General features: G+C 42.6%; 2 protein-coding genes across 4 annotated transcripts in view; one reads left to right on the forward strand and one right to left on the reverse strand.

Moving 5' to 3' along the window:
- The window catches only part of EFL1 (elongation factor like GTPase 1), a 488,390-nt gene that overhangs the window by 96,729 nt on the left and 378,240 nt on the right, over positions 1–13,421 (forward strand). The gene's annotated exons all lie outside the window — the stretch shown is intronic.
- Positions 826–7,550, reverse strand: LOC138676625 (uncharacterized). Of its 2 annotated transcripts, XM_069766107.1 has the most exons (6): positions 7,408–7,550; positions 7,099–7,305; positions 6,858–7,004; positions 6,655–6,771; positions 6,026–6,415; positions 826–1,347 (listed from the first exon to the last, which is right to left on the reverse strand). In XM_069766107.1, exons 1-6 carry the CDS (start codon positions 7,460–7,462, stop codon positions 1,316–1,318), a joined length of 948 nt encoding a protein of 315 aa, XP_069622208.1. In that variant the 5' UTR covers positions 7,463–7,550; the 3' UTR covers positions 826–1,315. The 2 variants fall into 2 exon arrangements, with proteins under 2 accessions (XP_069622208.1, XP_069622206.1); XM_069766105.1 differs by lacking the exon at positions 826–1,347 and having other exon boundaries at positions 5,180–6,415.

The following is a 13,421-nucleotide window of genomic DNA, read 5'->3' on the forward strand; positions in this document are numbered from 1 at the left end:
TTTCTACTGTTCAGAGCATGACTCTGCGTTGTACTACGTACCAAATCCAGTAAGTTAGACCCTGGTATTACGGATCCTTTGAAAATAAATTCAGCATTATTATTCCATGCTGTGACATTTTTATTCTGCAGCAGCCTGTTTAGTAAAAATTCAGCATTCTTTTTATATCTTTGGTTTATATGTCCGACAATTTCAGCGATCTCATGATTTTTATCAGAGTCGGTATTTGGCAATTGCTGCTGACCAGGATCAGGAGGGCTAACGAGATTTAAAGCCGTTACTTCTTTTGAGCTGTGCCTCGTATGTACCAAGTAGCGTTGTAGCACAGCGCTATACATTTTAATTTTCACATCATCGGGAATGTCACGACGCTGTAAAATGTCGCTAATCTCACCATCAAGGCGCCGAATAACACTGTCGCGTATGTTATCTGTAGTACCGGGTCTTAGTTTGTCTAGCTCCTGTTTGGGGACTAGATACATTTTCGTTGTATGCTCCATTATCTTCCGGCGATCAGGCTTGTTATTATTGGGATTGCAAAAGCTAAAAGAGGACCGATAAACCCGCCGGCCTGTTTTAGTAGGCGCTTCTTTTTCTTTATGGGCTGAGACCTGTCGCTCAGGGTTCTTATAGCTTTACGCCACTTCTTTAATATACCTTTTTGGCGCTCTTTCAGCGGAATCCTGCCTTTTAAGATATTTAAAGCAATCTCGCCTATGGCTGTAATTAAATCATTGCTTGCATCGCGCAAAATAGACTTTCTGACAGCGGGGGTTGCTTTCACTAGGGTTTTTAAGAGAGCCCAGTTACGCCGGAACCTCTCAGACATCTTTACATCACAACGACCACAGCGTAGAATGTCTGATACCTGGTAAAATTCACTTTTTAGAAGTTTTTTTCTTCTGAACATAGACAGCGGGCAGCGCGGGTGGAAACAACCCAGTCCTTAAACGCAGATCCTCAGGAGTATTAGCTCTCAAATCTACAAGCAAATACCCGTAAGGCTCCCGCGTGGCATCCTCAAAAGCTTCTAGGAAAAAACGTGTTTTTCCGGGATACATCTGACGAGCTAGAGTTAAAATTTGTAATTTATCTCGGGGGTTGTTAAAAAGTACCATGTACTTTGTGTTTAAATTTATCGTACGGCTTTTCTTGCCCTGACAAAATATGTTTTGCACCAGGTAGAAAATGCTGAGATTTCTGTGGTGCACATACTTGGTAAAGGCTTTTTCTATCTCACAATTCTCACTAGCACTCTCCATGAGATCATCAACAATCGCCAAATTCACCTTCTCCGGTGGGAATAATTCGTCATCTACGAATGTATTCGGCAGACCCTCCACAAATCTGGCGTGGGGAAAAGAGAGAGAGATTTCATCATATAGTTTTTGCCAACACGAATAAAACCATACAATATTATCAGGTTTCTGAGAAAAATTAGCTTCAATATTATATAGCAGCTGTTTTACAAAATAGCTCTTTCCAGAATTAGACGGGCCTGCTAGAATGCACGAGAACGGGTGTTGCAGACGCGTATCCATCACAATACTCGACTAATACCCAAAAGGTAATGTTGTGAAATCGTCTAATAGTCGCCGCTTTGTATAAACGCACTTTTGTGTTTTGCGTAATGGCCTTGTTTCAATATCCCAGTACTTTTTATTTCTCACAATGGCCGCCTGCTGTACGACAATACGTTTCTGAGTTTCTGCGGCAGAATTGCGCGGGTAGTCCAGAACTAGATCTTTCAGACTGTTGAAATTAATAGATTGAGAGTTACCAACATTTAGTGTTATCCCCTTAACTTTTAAGACAGTTTTACCGGTGTTGAGTTTGTAGCCGTAAGTTTTGGGGCCCGCGGATACAAATTCTGTGATGTGTGTACCATCGGGTATTTCACTGGTCAGCTCCCCCAGGTAATCGCCTAAAGGCGGTTGCCACTCACCATCTCTCTGTACAAAAATAACTGAGTCTGTGTCGTGATAAAGGCACCTCTCCTGCAGCCGGTCCAGCAGCGAATAGAGCTCTAACCGAGCATACGCTGTTGTAAAACACGCTATAAAAATGTTTGTGTTTTTGTTGAGTGTGTGGTGGCCTTTTGCATATTTCCAGTTAATGGTTGCGGTGTCATCATCAAGGAAATGTAACATCGAAATGTCATAGTAAGGCAGGAACAAATACTTAAAAAGCTCATCTGGATCCCTAACAATGCTGGTACATGATAGATTAGATCTCTGAGCAAACTTTCCCCATAAAGAATTTAAGAAAAGCTTGGAGATCTGGCGCTTAGCAGGATTGACAGCTATATTTTCAGGCCGTAATTGGACACCTTCTTTTTCAAGAAAAGAGTCAATGTACTGCCGTTTCTTGGCGTCATCAGTGCACCAGCTAGGATAACCAGAGGCTTCCTGCTTATCCCTAAGATGTAATTTAATGTAAGGCGCAAACAGATCATCAGTGGTTTTAGGAAAATGCCATATTTCATAGATGTGAGCGATCCGATACCCTTTTTCTATCGCCATCTCGAGCTCTATAGTGCACCAGGTGCCTGTCAGCGCCCGTTCTTCATCACTGTGGGCACAAATATCTGCCTGGGAATTTGCAGCGCATGTGTAGCAAAGGGGAAACATTAATTTTTTGTTGAGTTTTACCGGTAGAACTGGAAAAAATAAATCTCTCGGCGGGTAGACCTTGACTCTAGCAATGCCAAAGTATTTTTTAATGAATCCAAAATTGTCGTAGATGATGTCTGGATGGCCTACAGGGTATGTTTTAGTTTTGTTTACAAAGGGGTACAGACTGGTGAAATCGTAGTAGTGTAAAGTCTCCCCTTCTTCCAGATGGTGATAGAGCTTAATGGCGTTAGTTCGCCCGCCATAAAGCGCATCACGGGGGTCTAAAGGAGCGGGGAATTCCATCTGACGAAGAAATGTTTGAAGGTTAGAATCATTTTCAACCATTTCATTCCACTCATGTTCCCACATCAGTCTTACTGTGTACCCGCAACACTGTAAGTAACGCTTTTTAGCTAAAAAGGTGTAATATAACTGTCCGTAGGACGTGCTTGTGACCTTATTTGTGTCATTTTCATTATAGCACACGGGGCAACCGTGGTAAAAACACCCCTGAAATTCAAAGGCTATGTGCTGTCCGCTAACATAGGCATAGCCATCTAGAAAATACTTCCCGACCTGTTTTTCACCGCCTCTCAAAGCGTGCTGTATGTCGATGTTCTCAGAGTGGGCTACATACATGAGCCACTGTATAGCGGGTGTCGAGTAGCGCTTTTTTGCCTTGTGATAATTATCACCAGGTAAAATGGCGATTGTCTTTTTTGGAAGAAATTTAAACCGGTACATTGTCATACACACCGAGGCCAGGGTGATGAGCTGAAAAGGATCAACACATCTGCGCACTACAATCTTTTGCTTTTGACGCTTACAGTATTTTTTAACATTTTTCTGCGTCATCTGCATAATACGCTCTCTATAGATCTCGCAGGCGTGCCTCAAAATTTCAACATCTTGTTTGCAATAAGATTTTAGCTCGGCCTTGAAGTCAAAAGTTGTATTTACCTGTGTCTCATACCACTCCAGGAACTCTACCTTCTCACCAGGTGACATGTACTCCACCCCATAATATTTTACATCAGGTATGGGACCTACATAGTTTTGGTTTTCTCTGGTATTGAAAAAGTGTGGAAAATGCCCTTTGCCTCCTGAAAAGCCCATGGCCTGTGGTAATTTACTGAGTTTCATGGGGATAAAATTTAGAGAGTCTATGAACCTTATAGACAAATCGGGTAGCGACACACACAAGAGGCGGCCACCTTGGGTTATCAACTGTACTTGTAGTTTTTCAGAAATCAGTTCCTTAACAATAAAGTATGCATCATATCTTCCACCATTGTGGGCAATAAATGTATGATCTGAAAATTTACCGCCTGTAAAGAACTGTACAAAGTCATGTGTACAGGTATCGCCCTCAAACTCCCAGGAGGGGTGGCCATACAGCGTTGTAGCATAAATGTAATTCGGGATGTGCGTGCCTGTCTCCTGCATACACTCAAAATCATAAAAGATATAGCAATCTGACTCATCCTGTGCTACATACTTCCGCATGTAACAAAGATGGGCATCGAATTTATTTATATGTCTGCGACATACAGGACAGCGCAAACCATTACATTTATGCTCTGTTTCACTATTTCTGGGGACAAAAAGGTTGCATTTGTCACAAAATGTTTTAAGTCTGCAGAATGCTGGGTCGCCTAATCCAAATTGTTTGTGATAATCTAAGCACACGCTCGAGCGGCAATAAACTCTGCAAACAGGACATCTGGGCTGTTGGTCGGCACCGCTTTCTACGCAATTCTCTCTCTGACAGGCTTTACAAAAATACTGGCAGGAGTGGTTGTTTTTGTGGTGAAACACTGAATTGCAGAGCTCACAAAAGTACTTAGCACCGATAAAACCCTTCATATTTTTGATACCGTAGTAGTGATTATCATGGAACAATATGAATACTGTTTTGCCATTAGCTGTATTACCGCTCTCAAAGTAACGCCAATCGCCCTGACTATAGTACAGTACTTTAATGGTGACCCCCAAATATTTTTCAAATGCAGGGATGTCGCTAAAACTCACTAATTGGTCATCAGGGATGCCCAGTGCTGCGTGTATGTTTTTAGAGCGGCTCAGTAAAACACCATCAGTGACATTCGTGGCGTCCATCAGGGCGCACACACTAGCAGCCAAACACAGATTTGTCGTGTAATTGTTAAAATCATACAGCCATTGTCTCTTTTGTTTAATGATCTGACTGCTCGCTATAGATTTCAAGCGCCTTTTTTGTTTTACACCACCGCGTCGGTTTTTAATGATGGTGACGACTAGCTTTAGCGAATTGGATGATATGCATTCACTGTTACTTTGAAGTGCGCGGGCAACAGCATTTAAAAAAGATTCGGAATTAAAATCTTCACGGGTTTGTTTTGTAGTGAAAATAGGGTCTAAAGTATCACCGGCATCAAACCTTAACTGTACAAAGTCGCCAGGTTCAATGTCCCTGATGATTCTATCCAGTAATGCCTGAATGCCTTCATGAACAATATTCAAGCCCTCTTCAAATGATCGTACACGCTCCAAATTTACAAATCTAAAATGATCTGTATGTATATGACCGTTGAAATTGCGGAGGGCTCTTTCATGATGATGGATGTGTTGCAAAAATACTGTATGATCGGGGCGCCGCACATTACCAGCAGCGTCTGCGGCTTGTGAATTTTGTGTAGATGCCTGTGCGGCAGCTGCAGAGCTGCCTGGACTATGTGAGTGCTGTTCTGACTCTTGTGACGACATCTGTGGTGACTGTAGAGGCATTGCAGGACACATGGCACCACGGCGCCTCCTAGAGCATAGCGCCCGTCTAGCGCTGACCAACAATTTTAGAGCCCTCTTTATAACTCTAGCCCTATTATACCTGGGTAGTGTTAGTTTAGGTGGTTTATGCATGCCGTAGCCGGCCATATCTAGTCATAATGGGGTCGCTGTAGTTGTTATCTCGCCATCCAGCAGCAGGCTCCGAAGTGCGTATAGTTCGGACTTATTAGCCTGTGTTGGGTTTTGTGTTAATAATAATTTTTCAAAAGTATCACAAAAAAACATTATTTTGGGGACCCAGCGTTTGTAGCGTAAGTAGCGGCCGATGTGTTCCTGAAATACAAGCATTTCAACGGGGTCCCAGCTGCGGGATTCATGCTGCAGATCTATAGCTGGCGCATGAATCCGTGGCTTTTTACACACCTTAAGCTCTTTACACCCCTTAACATCATCCGGCCGCGACCTCTTTGACCGTTTCTTAACATTAACAGAGTTAGATACACAGACATGAGATATGTCACCCAAATTAGAGGGTCCTGAGGGTCCGGCCCCAGAGGCATTAGCAGGACCCGTTACACATGGCGCTGACGGTTGCATAGTGTGGGACATACGTATAATGAGCGGCTCTATGGATGGTTGCTTACCATCAGCGAGCTGATCAATCTCGCGATCATACTCTTCACGACTCATCGTGGCTGTTGCACCCACGGCGCAGGATGCGGTTGGTGACTCTGTAACATGTTTTGTTTTCCGCTTATGTTTTCGGGGTGCCTCGAGCACTTCTGGATATAGTGGCGCGGGGTCATTCACACGGATTGTCGATGGCTGACCGGTACTTGAATGGGGTATTTCACGATGGTCCGACGGTACAGGGTTTCCTGCGTCCTGCACCACGCAGATCGGTGATAGCGGATATGCTCTAACAGAACCATTAGCCGTCTGTATCGACGGCCACGCTTGTGCTGCGCCATTCTCGGTGATCTGTAGCGGCTGTAGAGGTGCTGGAGGTGTTTTTCTCATGACTTTGCGCTTAGCTGTAGGAAAGATTATACATGTGTCAGATATGTGCGAGACCGTCGCAGGCCGCTGCGCATAGCTGCAGGAAAGATTATACGTGTGCCAGATATGTGTGAGACCGACGCAGGCCGCTGCGCTTAGCTGCAGGATAGATTATACATGTGTCAGATATGTGGGGGCCATGGATCTCAATGATGAAGCACGTGCATCATTGACTGTACAGAGACTGTGCATGTATACCAAAATATACACTTACGGGATAGCGATGTGTGGTGAATGATTGCCGTGGCGTCTTCTGCAGCTTCTGCGATGCTCTCCATTAGCTCCGGTATATTCTCTTTTGTGAAAATTCTTCTAGGCTTCAGTTTACAAGCTATAAATAAAGATACAGGCCTTAGTAGAGGCGTGGTGGATTTTCGCAGAGCGGCTGTGCAAAAAAACTTTTCATACGATTCTCACCTCTCCCTTTTTTGCCCGCCGGTCCGAGCTGTTTTTTAGGTGCTCTAGAATCAGGGCTGTTTCTCGGCGTGGGGGTCTGGTACATCAGTTCCTCAACAGGCGGCTGATTGTGTTCCGTGGTGGTTGGTTCTGGAAACATGTCGACATCTGTAAAGAATTAATATATATATTTACACGTCTAAATACTTAAAAGCTATATACACACACACACACATACATACACAGCAGTCACACAACGCACCTATGATGCCTTGAGTCAAATCCCACACAGCAGCGACACCTGCATTAGTGTTACTATACTCAGCTCCAGGTGTATCACACTCCAGAGTAGGCACGCTGAAGCCGTTTAAAAAATCATCGCTATAGTTGCTGATAAATTCATCTACAGCATCGGGGGTGTTCCTGGTAAATTCATCTAGATTATCGGGGATGGTCCTGATTAATTCATCTTAAACAAGAAAGAATAAACAATATAAAGATAATATATAAAAACAGCCCTTAGTTAGAATGGGACACTAACAGATACATGTATATAAATCTTGAAACATACCTATTACCGAATCCGCAACTTGACTGGAAAAAGCTGAAAAATGTTGGGATTCCATCTAAAATAAATTATCTGTGTAAATTTTATGCGCAATCTATATTATCCACACACCACTACTCGTCAAACGCAATTATATACCCCAACAAATAAACTGCTCCCCGTGTATAAATATTCTTATACTAAGCAAATCATGGGTAATACGGCTAAGTCTTTCTATATTAATTATGCGCCACAAATATGATTTATGCGGTAAAACTATATTACACAGCCCCACTAAATATACCGCTACTGTATAAATATGACTATAAATATGTCTATGTTAAACAACACACATGTAGTAAGTAAACGCTGCAGGCGCTAGTTAGGGCGTATTGACAGTTATTAACTACTGTATTACATAAATTATGTTATAATAGTTGCCCGCGGATAAGTCTTTCTATATTAATTATGTACCACAGAATATGTTTTATGCAGTAAAACTATATTATACAACGATACTAAATATGCAGCTATCCTCCAGTATAAAACTAACTTATTAGACAAATAACACCCTTAATTATGGTTTTAGAGATGCATAGTTAAATATAATTAAGCATTTGCGAATAATAACACAACTGTCTTATATACTTACATTTAGAATAGCTTGCTTTTTTTAGTCTGGTCGGACTTCTGGTGGTTGTCTGATGTACTTTAGTGGGCCAGCCACCTGTATTTATCCTGAGTGTCAGAAACCAGCTCACCTGTTAACACCCAGAAACACACCCAGTTACGCCCCCACCACACGCCTGCTGTTAACACCCAGAACACAACCATACATGCAATTAATGCATGCATTAACTCAGGCATGATATATCCGGATTAAAACAGGAATTTTTATACAGCTGAATTTCTGAAAGAAGCAGGCTGTTGATTAACGAACCACAATCATTTTAATCAATCATGACGTCTAAATCGTATGATGCCATATTAGAAAAACAATATTTTACATGCCGCGCACCCGGCTCATTCTCGGGTATTGACAAATTATTTAGATCTGCAAGAGCACGCGGTATAAAGAAATCTGATGTTATTGCCTGGTTAAATAAGCAAGACACCTACACGCTACACAAGCCTGCTAGAAAACGCTTTTTGACAAATAAAATTTACGTCTCGGCCATTGATGCGCAGTGGCAGGCGGATCTCGTAAGTTTAATTGACTATTCAAGGGAAAATGATAATGTCAAATACATCCTGACGGTGATTGATGTTCTATCGAGATACGCATGGTGCGTAGCCTTGACAAACAAGACAGGCGCTAGTGTCGCCAGATCGTTCGAATTAATATTTCAAAATGATAAGCGCATACCGAAGAAACTGCAGACGGATCGCGGCAAAGAATTTATAAATTCATCACTCAAACAGCTATGTAATACGTACAATATTCATCACTTTTTTACAAACAATGATGTAAAAGCCGCTATGGTCGAGCGTTTTAATCGCACATTAAAAACCCGTATGTGGCGCTATCTTACGCATCATAATACCTTTAGGTATATTGATATTTTACCGGATTTGCTGCATAGCTACAACCATACGTACCACTCAACGATCCGCTGTAGTCCCGCGTCTGTGTCAGAGAGAAACGTGATGCAAATCTGGCGCAATATTTACAGTTCTACTATTACTAATAAACCGATTAAACCGTCTTTAACGGTCGGCTCTCATGTGAGAATATCGCGCTATAAATCGACCTTCTGTAAGGGCTATGAGAAGACGTACAGCGATGAGATTTTTTTAATCACCGGCGTCTCCAATAAATTTCATAAACCCCTTTATAAAATCAGTGATTTAGCCGGTGAGCCTGTAGAGGGGTCATTTTATAAGGAAGAGCTGCAAAAAATACCTATGGATGAGGATCGTGTCTACAGAGTAGAAAAGATTTTGAGAAAAAAACGTGTCAGGGGTGTGAGTCATTGCTTTGTCAAATGGCTGGGCTACCCCGAAAAATTCAATAGTTGGATCCCGGCCTCAGAGTTGACAGATATATAACCATGGAAGCGGGCTCATTTTTCGTGACATTACCCAGTAATTCGTCAATTAAAATCTACCCTGAAAACACAATATCGGAGTACAATACCAAGTTAGCGCGGGCCGTTCATCTTTCGGCAGATTATGAGGTGGCGTTAACGGAAATACAGTACCCCCATACGTGGAACACGTTTGATGCTTTTGAAGGGAGCTTCTACGCGGCTAAACACGGCGAACCTTTAGTACAGTATCACATAAAATCAGGATTTTACTCGTCCATTCCTAAGCTAGTTGGCGCGGTCAATGCCCGAATAGAAGCGCTGTATTTATCTACGCCTGCCTACAGAATACGGTATGATGAGCTACGCCGCGAGGTGATCCTGACCGACCCATCCCCTATACAGTTTACTCTGGGTACTAAGTTAAAATTTATTTTCGGCCTGCAGACCGTCGATGACTCCCCCGTTGCTTTAATGCCGTGGAATCGCCGCTTTTACCCCGATTCAAAGGCTGGTTTTTATTCGCTTTTTGTATACACTGATATAATTCAGCATCAACTTGTAGGTGACAGTTACGTTCAACTGCTACGAACCGTAGAAGTTAGCGGCGATGATAATGATATTGTCACGGTGCGCTACTCACGGCCCGATTACATACCGCTGTGCAAGCAACACTTTGACTCCATAAACATTACAGTCATGTCGGACCAGGGAACGCCGGTTAAATTCAGATACGGCAAGTGTATAGTGCGATTACATTTTAGACCTCGCCAGCATTGACACGATAAAATGCTGTCTCAAAGGGTGTATGGAGATCCTGCTGTTTATGCCCGCTACTATACGGCACAGTCGGGGCACGGTCTAGAGGGATTCCGCGGGAGCGAGTACATGTATGGCTCTGGACTGGCAGGACTATTTAAAGGTTTATTTCGTCGCGCCGTGCCGCTTTTCAGAAAAGGCTTAGAATTAGTAAAACCACACGTTCGGACTGCTGCCCGGAACATCGCTGCAGATGCCGTGACATCCGCATCGACTGCCCTTATGAAAAGGATAAATACGCCAACCCATCAAGACGGCTCTGGGATAATCTATGTCGCTAAAAAAGCCCAAAAAAGAAAGCGTCGCGTTTGCCCTCCTTTACCGCCGATGCTCATGAATAAAACTACATCCAAGAGACGCCCCCGTCAGAAACGAGTAAGACGCTCTGCGGACGACATCTTCTAATCAGTTACCATGGCTTTCCTGCATGACGCTTCTGTAGAGTGCGCAAAATCTGAACTGGATATTTTTGCCGTACCACCGACTCAAACAAGTATCGAGAAATCTCTATTTGTAGAAGTACAGCCGGTTGCTGCTCTGTCAGACAATGGACCGTTGGAGTTTTACATATCTGGTAGTGGTGATTATTATTATGATCTGAACAACACGCTACTGTACATAAGCTGTCGCATCGTGAAGCAGGATAATACGGACATCGCCGATGGTGCGCGTGTGGCGCTCATAAACTACCCTCTAGCCACTCTTTTTAACCAGGTCGATATTACTCTGGGAGACCGACTTATCTCACAATCGGACAATCTCTACAGCTATAGAGCCTACATAGAGACCCTTTTAAATTACAGTTCACAGACGCTGGCATCGCAATTTACAGCCGGTTTGTTCTATAAAGACACTGCGGGGCATCATAATGACAGGCGCCTGGATGGCGCAAATGCGGGATTTATCAAAAGAGCCAGTGCCGCCTCTCGCTCAAAACCCATCGACCTTTTGGGACCCATATTTGGGGATATATTTAACCAGCCAAAGTTAATATTGAACGGCCTTGACCTTAAGGTTAAACTGTCAAGAAATAAGGATACTTTCTGCCTCATGTCCGCAGAAGCCGAGCCGCTGAAGGTACAAATCTCGCAGGCGGCTCTCTATGTGAAAAGAGTGCAGGTATCACCGGCTGTCCGAATCGGCCACAGCCAGGCCCTCCTAGCAGCAACAGCCAAGTACGCTGTTGACCGAACATGCCTGAAAGTGTACAGCATCGCCGCAGGGACACGGATCACGAACCACGAGAACCTCTTCCTAGGACAGATACCAAAAACTGTTATATTGGGGTTTGTAGATAATGAGGGCTTCAGCGGTTCTTATACAAAAAACCCACTGGACTTTCACCACTACCACGTCAATCACGCGGCATTATATCTGGATGGTCAGCAGATACCCGCGAGGCCTTATAATCCTAATTTTAATGCTGATTTAGCCATCAGAGAATATATGGCGCTTGCTCATATATCGGGCAAGCAAAAGGCTGATTGTGCCATGGCGATAGATCGTGAAGAATTTATGGCTGGCTTCACGCTATTTGCTTTTGATTTATCGCCTGATCAAGAGCCTGGAGGCCATTTCTCGCTCATTAAAACAGGTAATCTGCGTGCTGAAGTCCGCTTTGCGATAGCGACACCCCACACGATAAATATGATTGTCTTTGCAGTCAACCACACCATTCTGGAAATTAATAACAGGCGAGAGATCTTGTACGATTTTAATTAAGCAACGATGGACAGTCTGCAGCTCACAGTTGTAGCGCGGACCGATAATTATACAGACCGCATATTCGCCGGTGTGTTTCCGTGTGATTTGCTGCCGGAAGAAAGAGTGACTCAGAGACCCGCGGCATATATTGTGAATACAGACCCGGCGAATCAAGCTGGTCGCCACTGGATATTAATCGTACTCTGCGACGATAAGACGGGCATATTTTTTGACAGTTACGGCTTCCGTGCGGATAATATTATCTTTCCACGCGCTTTTGTGACATTCCTGAACAAGAATTGTTATTCTTATTGTTATCAGAGCGCACAAATTCAAGATTTGTATAGCAGTGTATGCGGTCATTATTGCATATATGTATTATACCATTTAGCGCGAGGCTTTCCATTTAAGAAGATTTTACAAAATTTTACGTCTGACATGCAGAATAATGATCGAGCCGTATCAGATTTTGTGACATCAAGATTTTCAGGCGCCGTTATTTGTTCATCGTGTCGTTATCAGATACAGCAAAGATGCATTTGTCAGCATCATGCTGTTAGCTAACTTAAAATTTGAGCTGTTGTTTTATCGTGAGAAATAAATCTTTTAAATTTTTTTTACAATATCGTGTCTTTGGTTTTTATTCGTATAAAACACGCCGCTTCTTACTTGTATTGTAACATTGGGTCATATTATAACTTGTGTTGTGACATTGGTGCATATCTCTTCTGTGTATATAAGGCAGCCACAAGGATAAAACCTGCTACAATGTGAATAAACACAACTTGCAATGGCCTCAGTAGATAACAAATAACTTTGCAGATGCCATCTTCAGGACACAAAAAAGAGAAAGCAAATATCAATTCAGGTACAATACAAGTACAAATGTGTTATAAAACAAAGTTCTGCTTCACAAAGATCACCAAACAGCATGAGTTTGTACAAAAATATCTGACCCTCAGATAACACAGCTGTTTTCTGAGATAGCTAATACAAAAAACAAATAACCTCAGATGCCATCTTCAGGACACAATAACTTTTCTGTTTGTGAGAATAAACATTTATGGGGTACGCAAATACAACAACAATTGCTTGACCTAGGTGCTATAAGCCGCTGACCCACAGTTAACCTAATTTAGGTAATGTTCACCATTTAGTTAGTGTTTGAGAATACTTTTCACATAACAGGCTGTAGGATTGCATACAGAAACATCAGACCTATTCACTATATGGATACACTGTGAATAAAACAAAAGCTTACAGAATCAAACTCGGGGCTACGTATAAAATCTATTATAAAACAAATGAAAAAGGTGTTATAAACCACGTGTAAAATAAATACACGACTAGGCTATAATTATAAACATGTGTTATTCCACAAAATACGGGAATAATATCAAAACTACAACAAATTAAACTATATTAAACTATATCAAAAGGGGAAATCAAACAAGGAGGGACAGCTGGATACCAGCCGTCAGACAAGGG

The sequence above is a fragment of the Ranitomeya imitator genome, chromosome 4 (genome assembly GCF_032444005.1).
Source record: "Ranitomeya imitator isolate aRanImi1 chromosome 4, aRanImi1.pri, whole genome shotgun sequence".
NCBI lineage: Eukaryota > Metazoa > Chordata > Amphibia > Anura > Dendrobatidae > Ranitomeya > Ranitomeya imitator.

Bases quoted from the DNA above. Each gene is read 5' to 3' on its own strand.
- LOC138676625 (XM_069766105.1), bottom strand. From the start codon at position 7,462: ATGGAATCCCAACATTTTTCAGCTTTTTCCAGTCAAGTTGCGGATTCG. The intron at 7,306-7,407 runs GTATGTTTCAAG...TTCTTGTTTAAG, and splicing joins AGTTGCGGATTCGGTAATAG to ATGAATTAATCAGGACCATC. The intron at 6,416-6,654 runs GTAAGTGTATAT...TCTTTCCTACAG, and splicing joins TCACCACACATCGCTATCCC to CTAAGCGCAAAGTCATGAGA.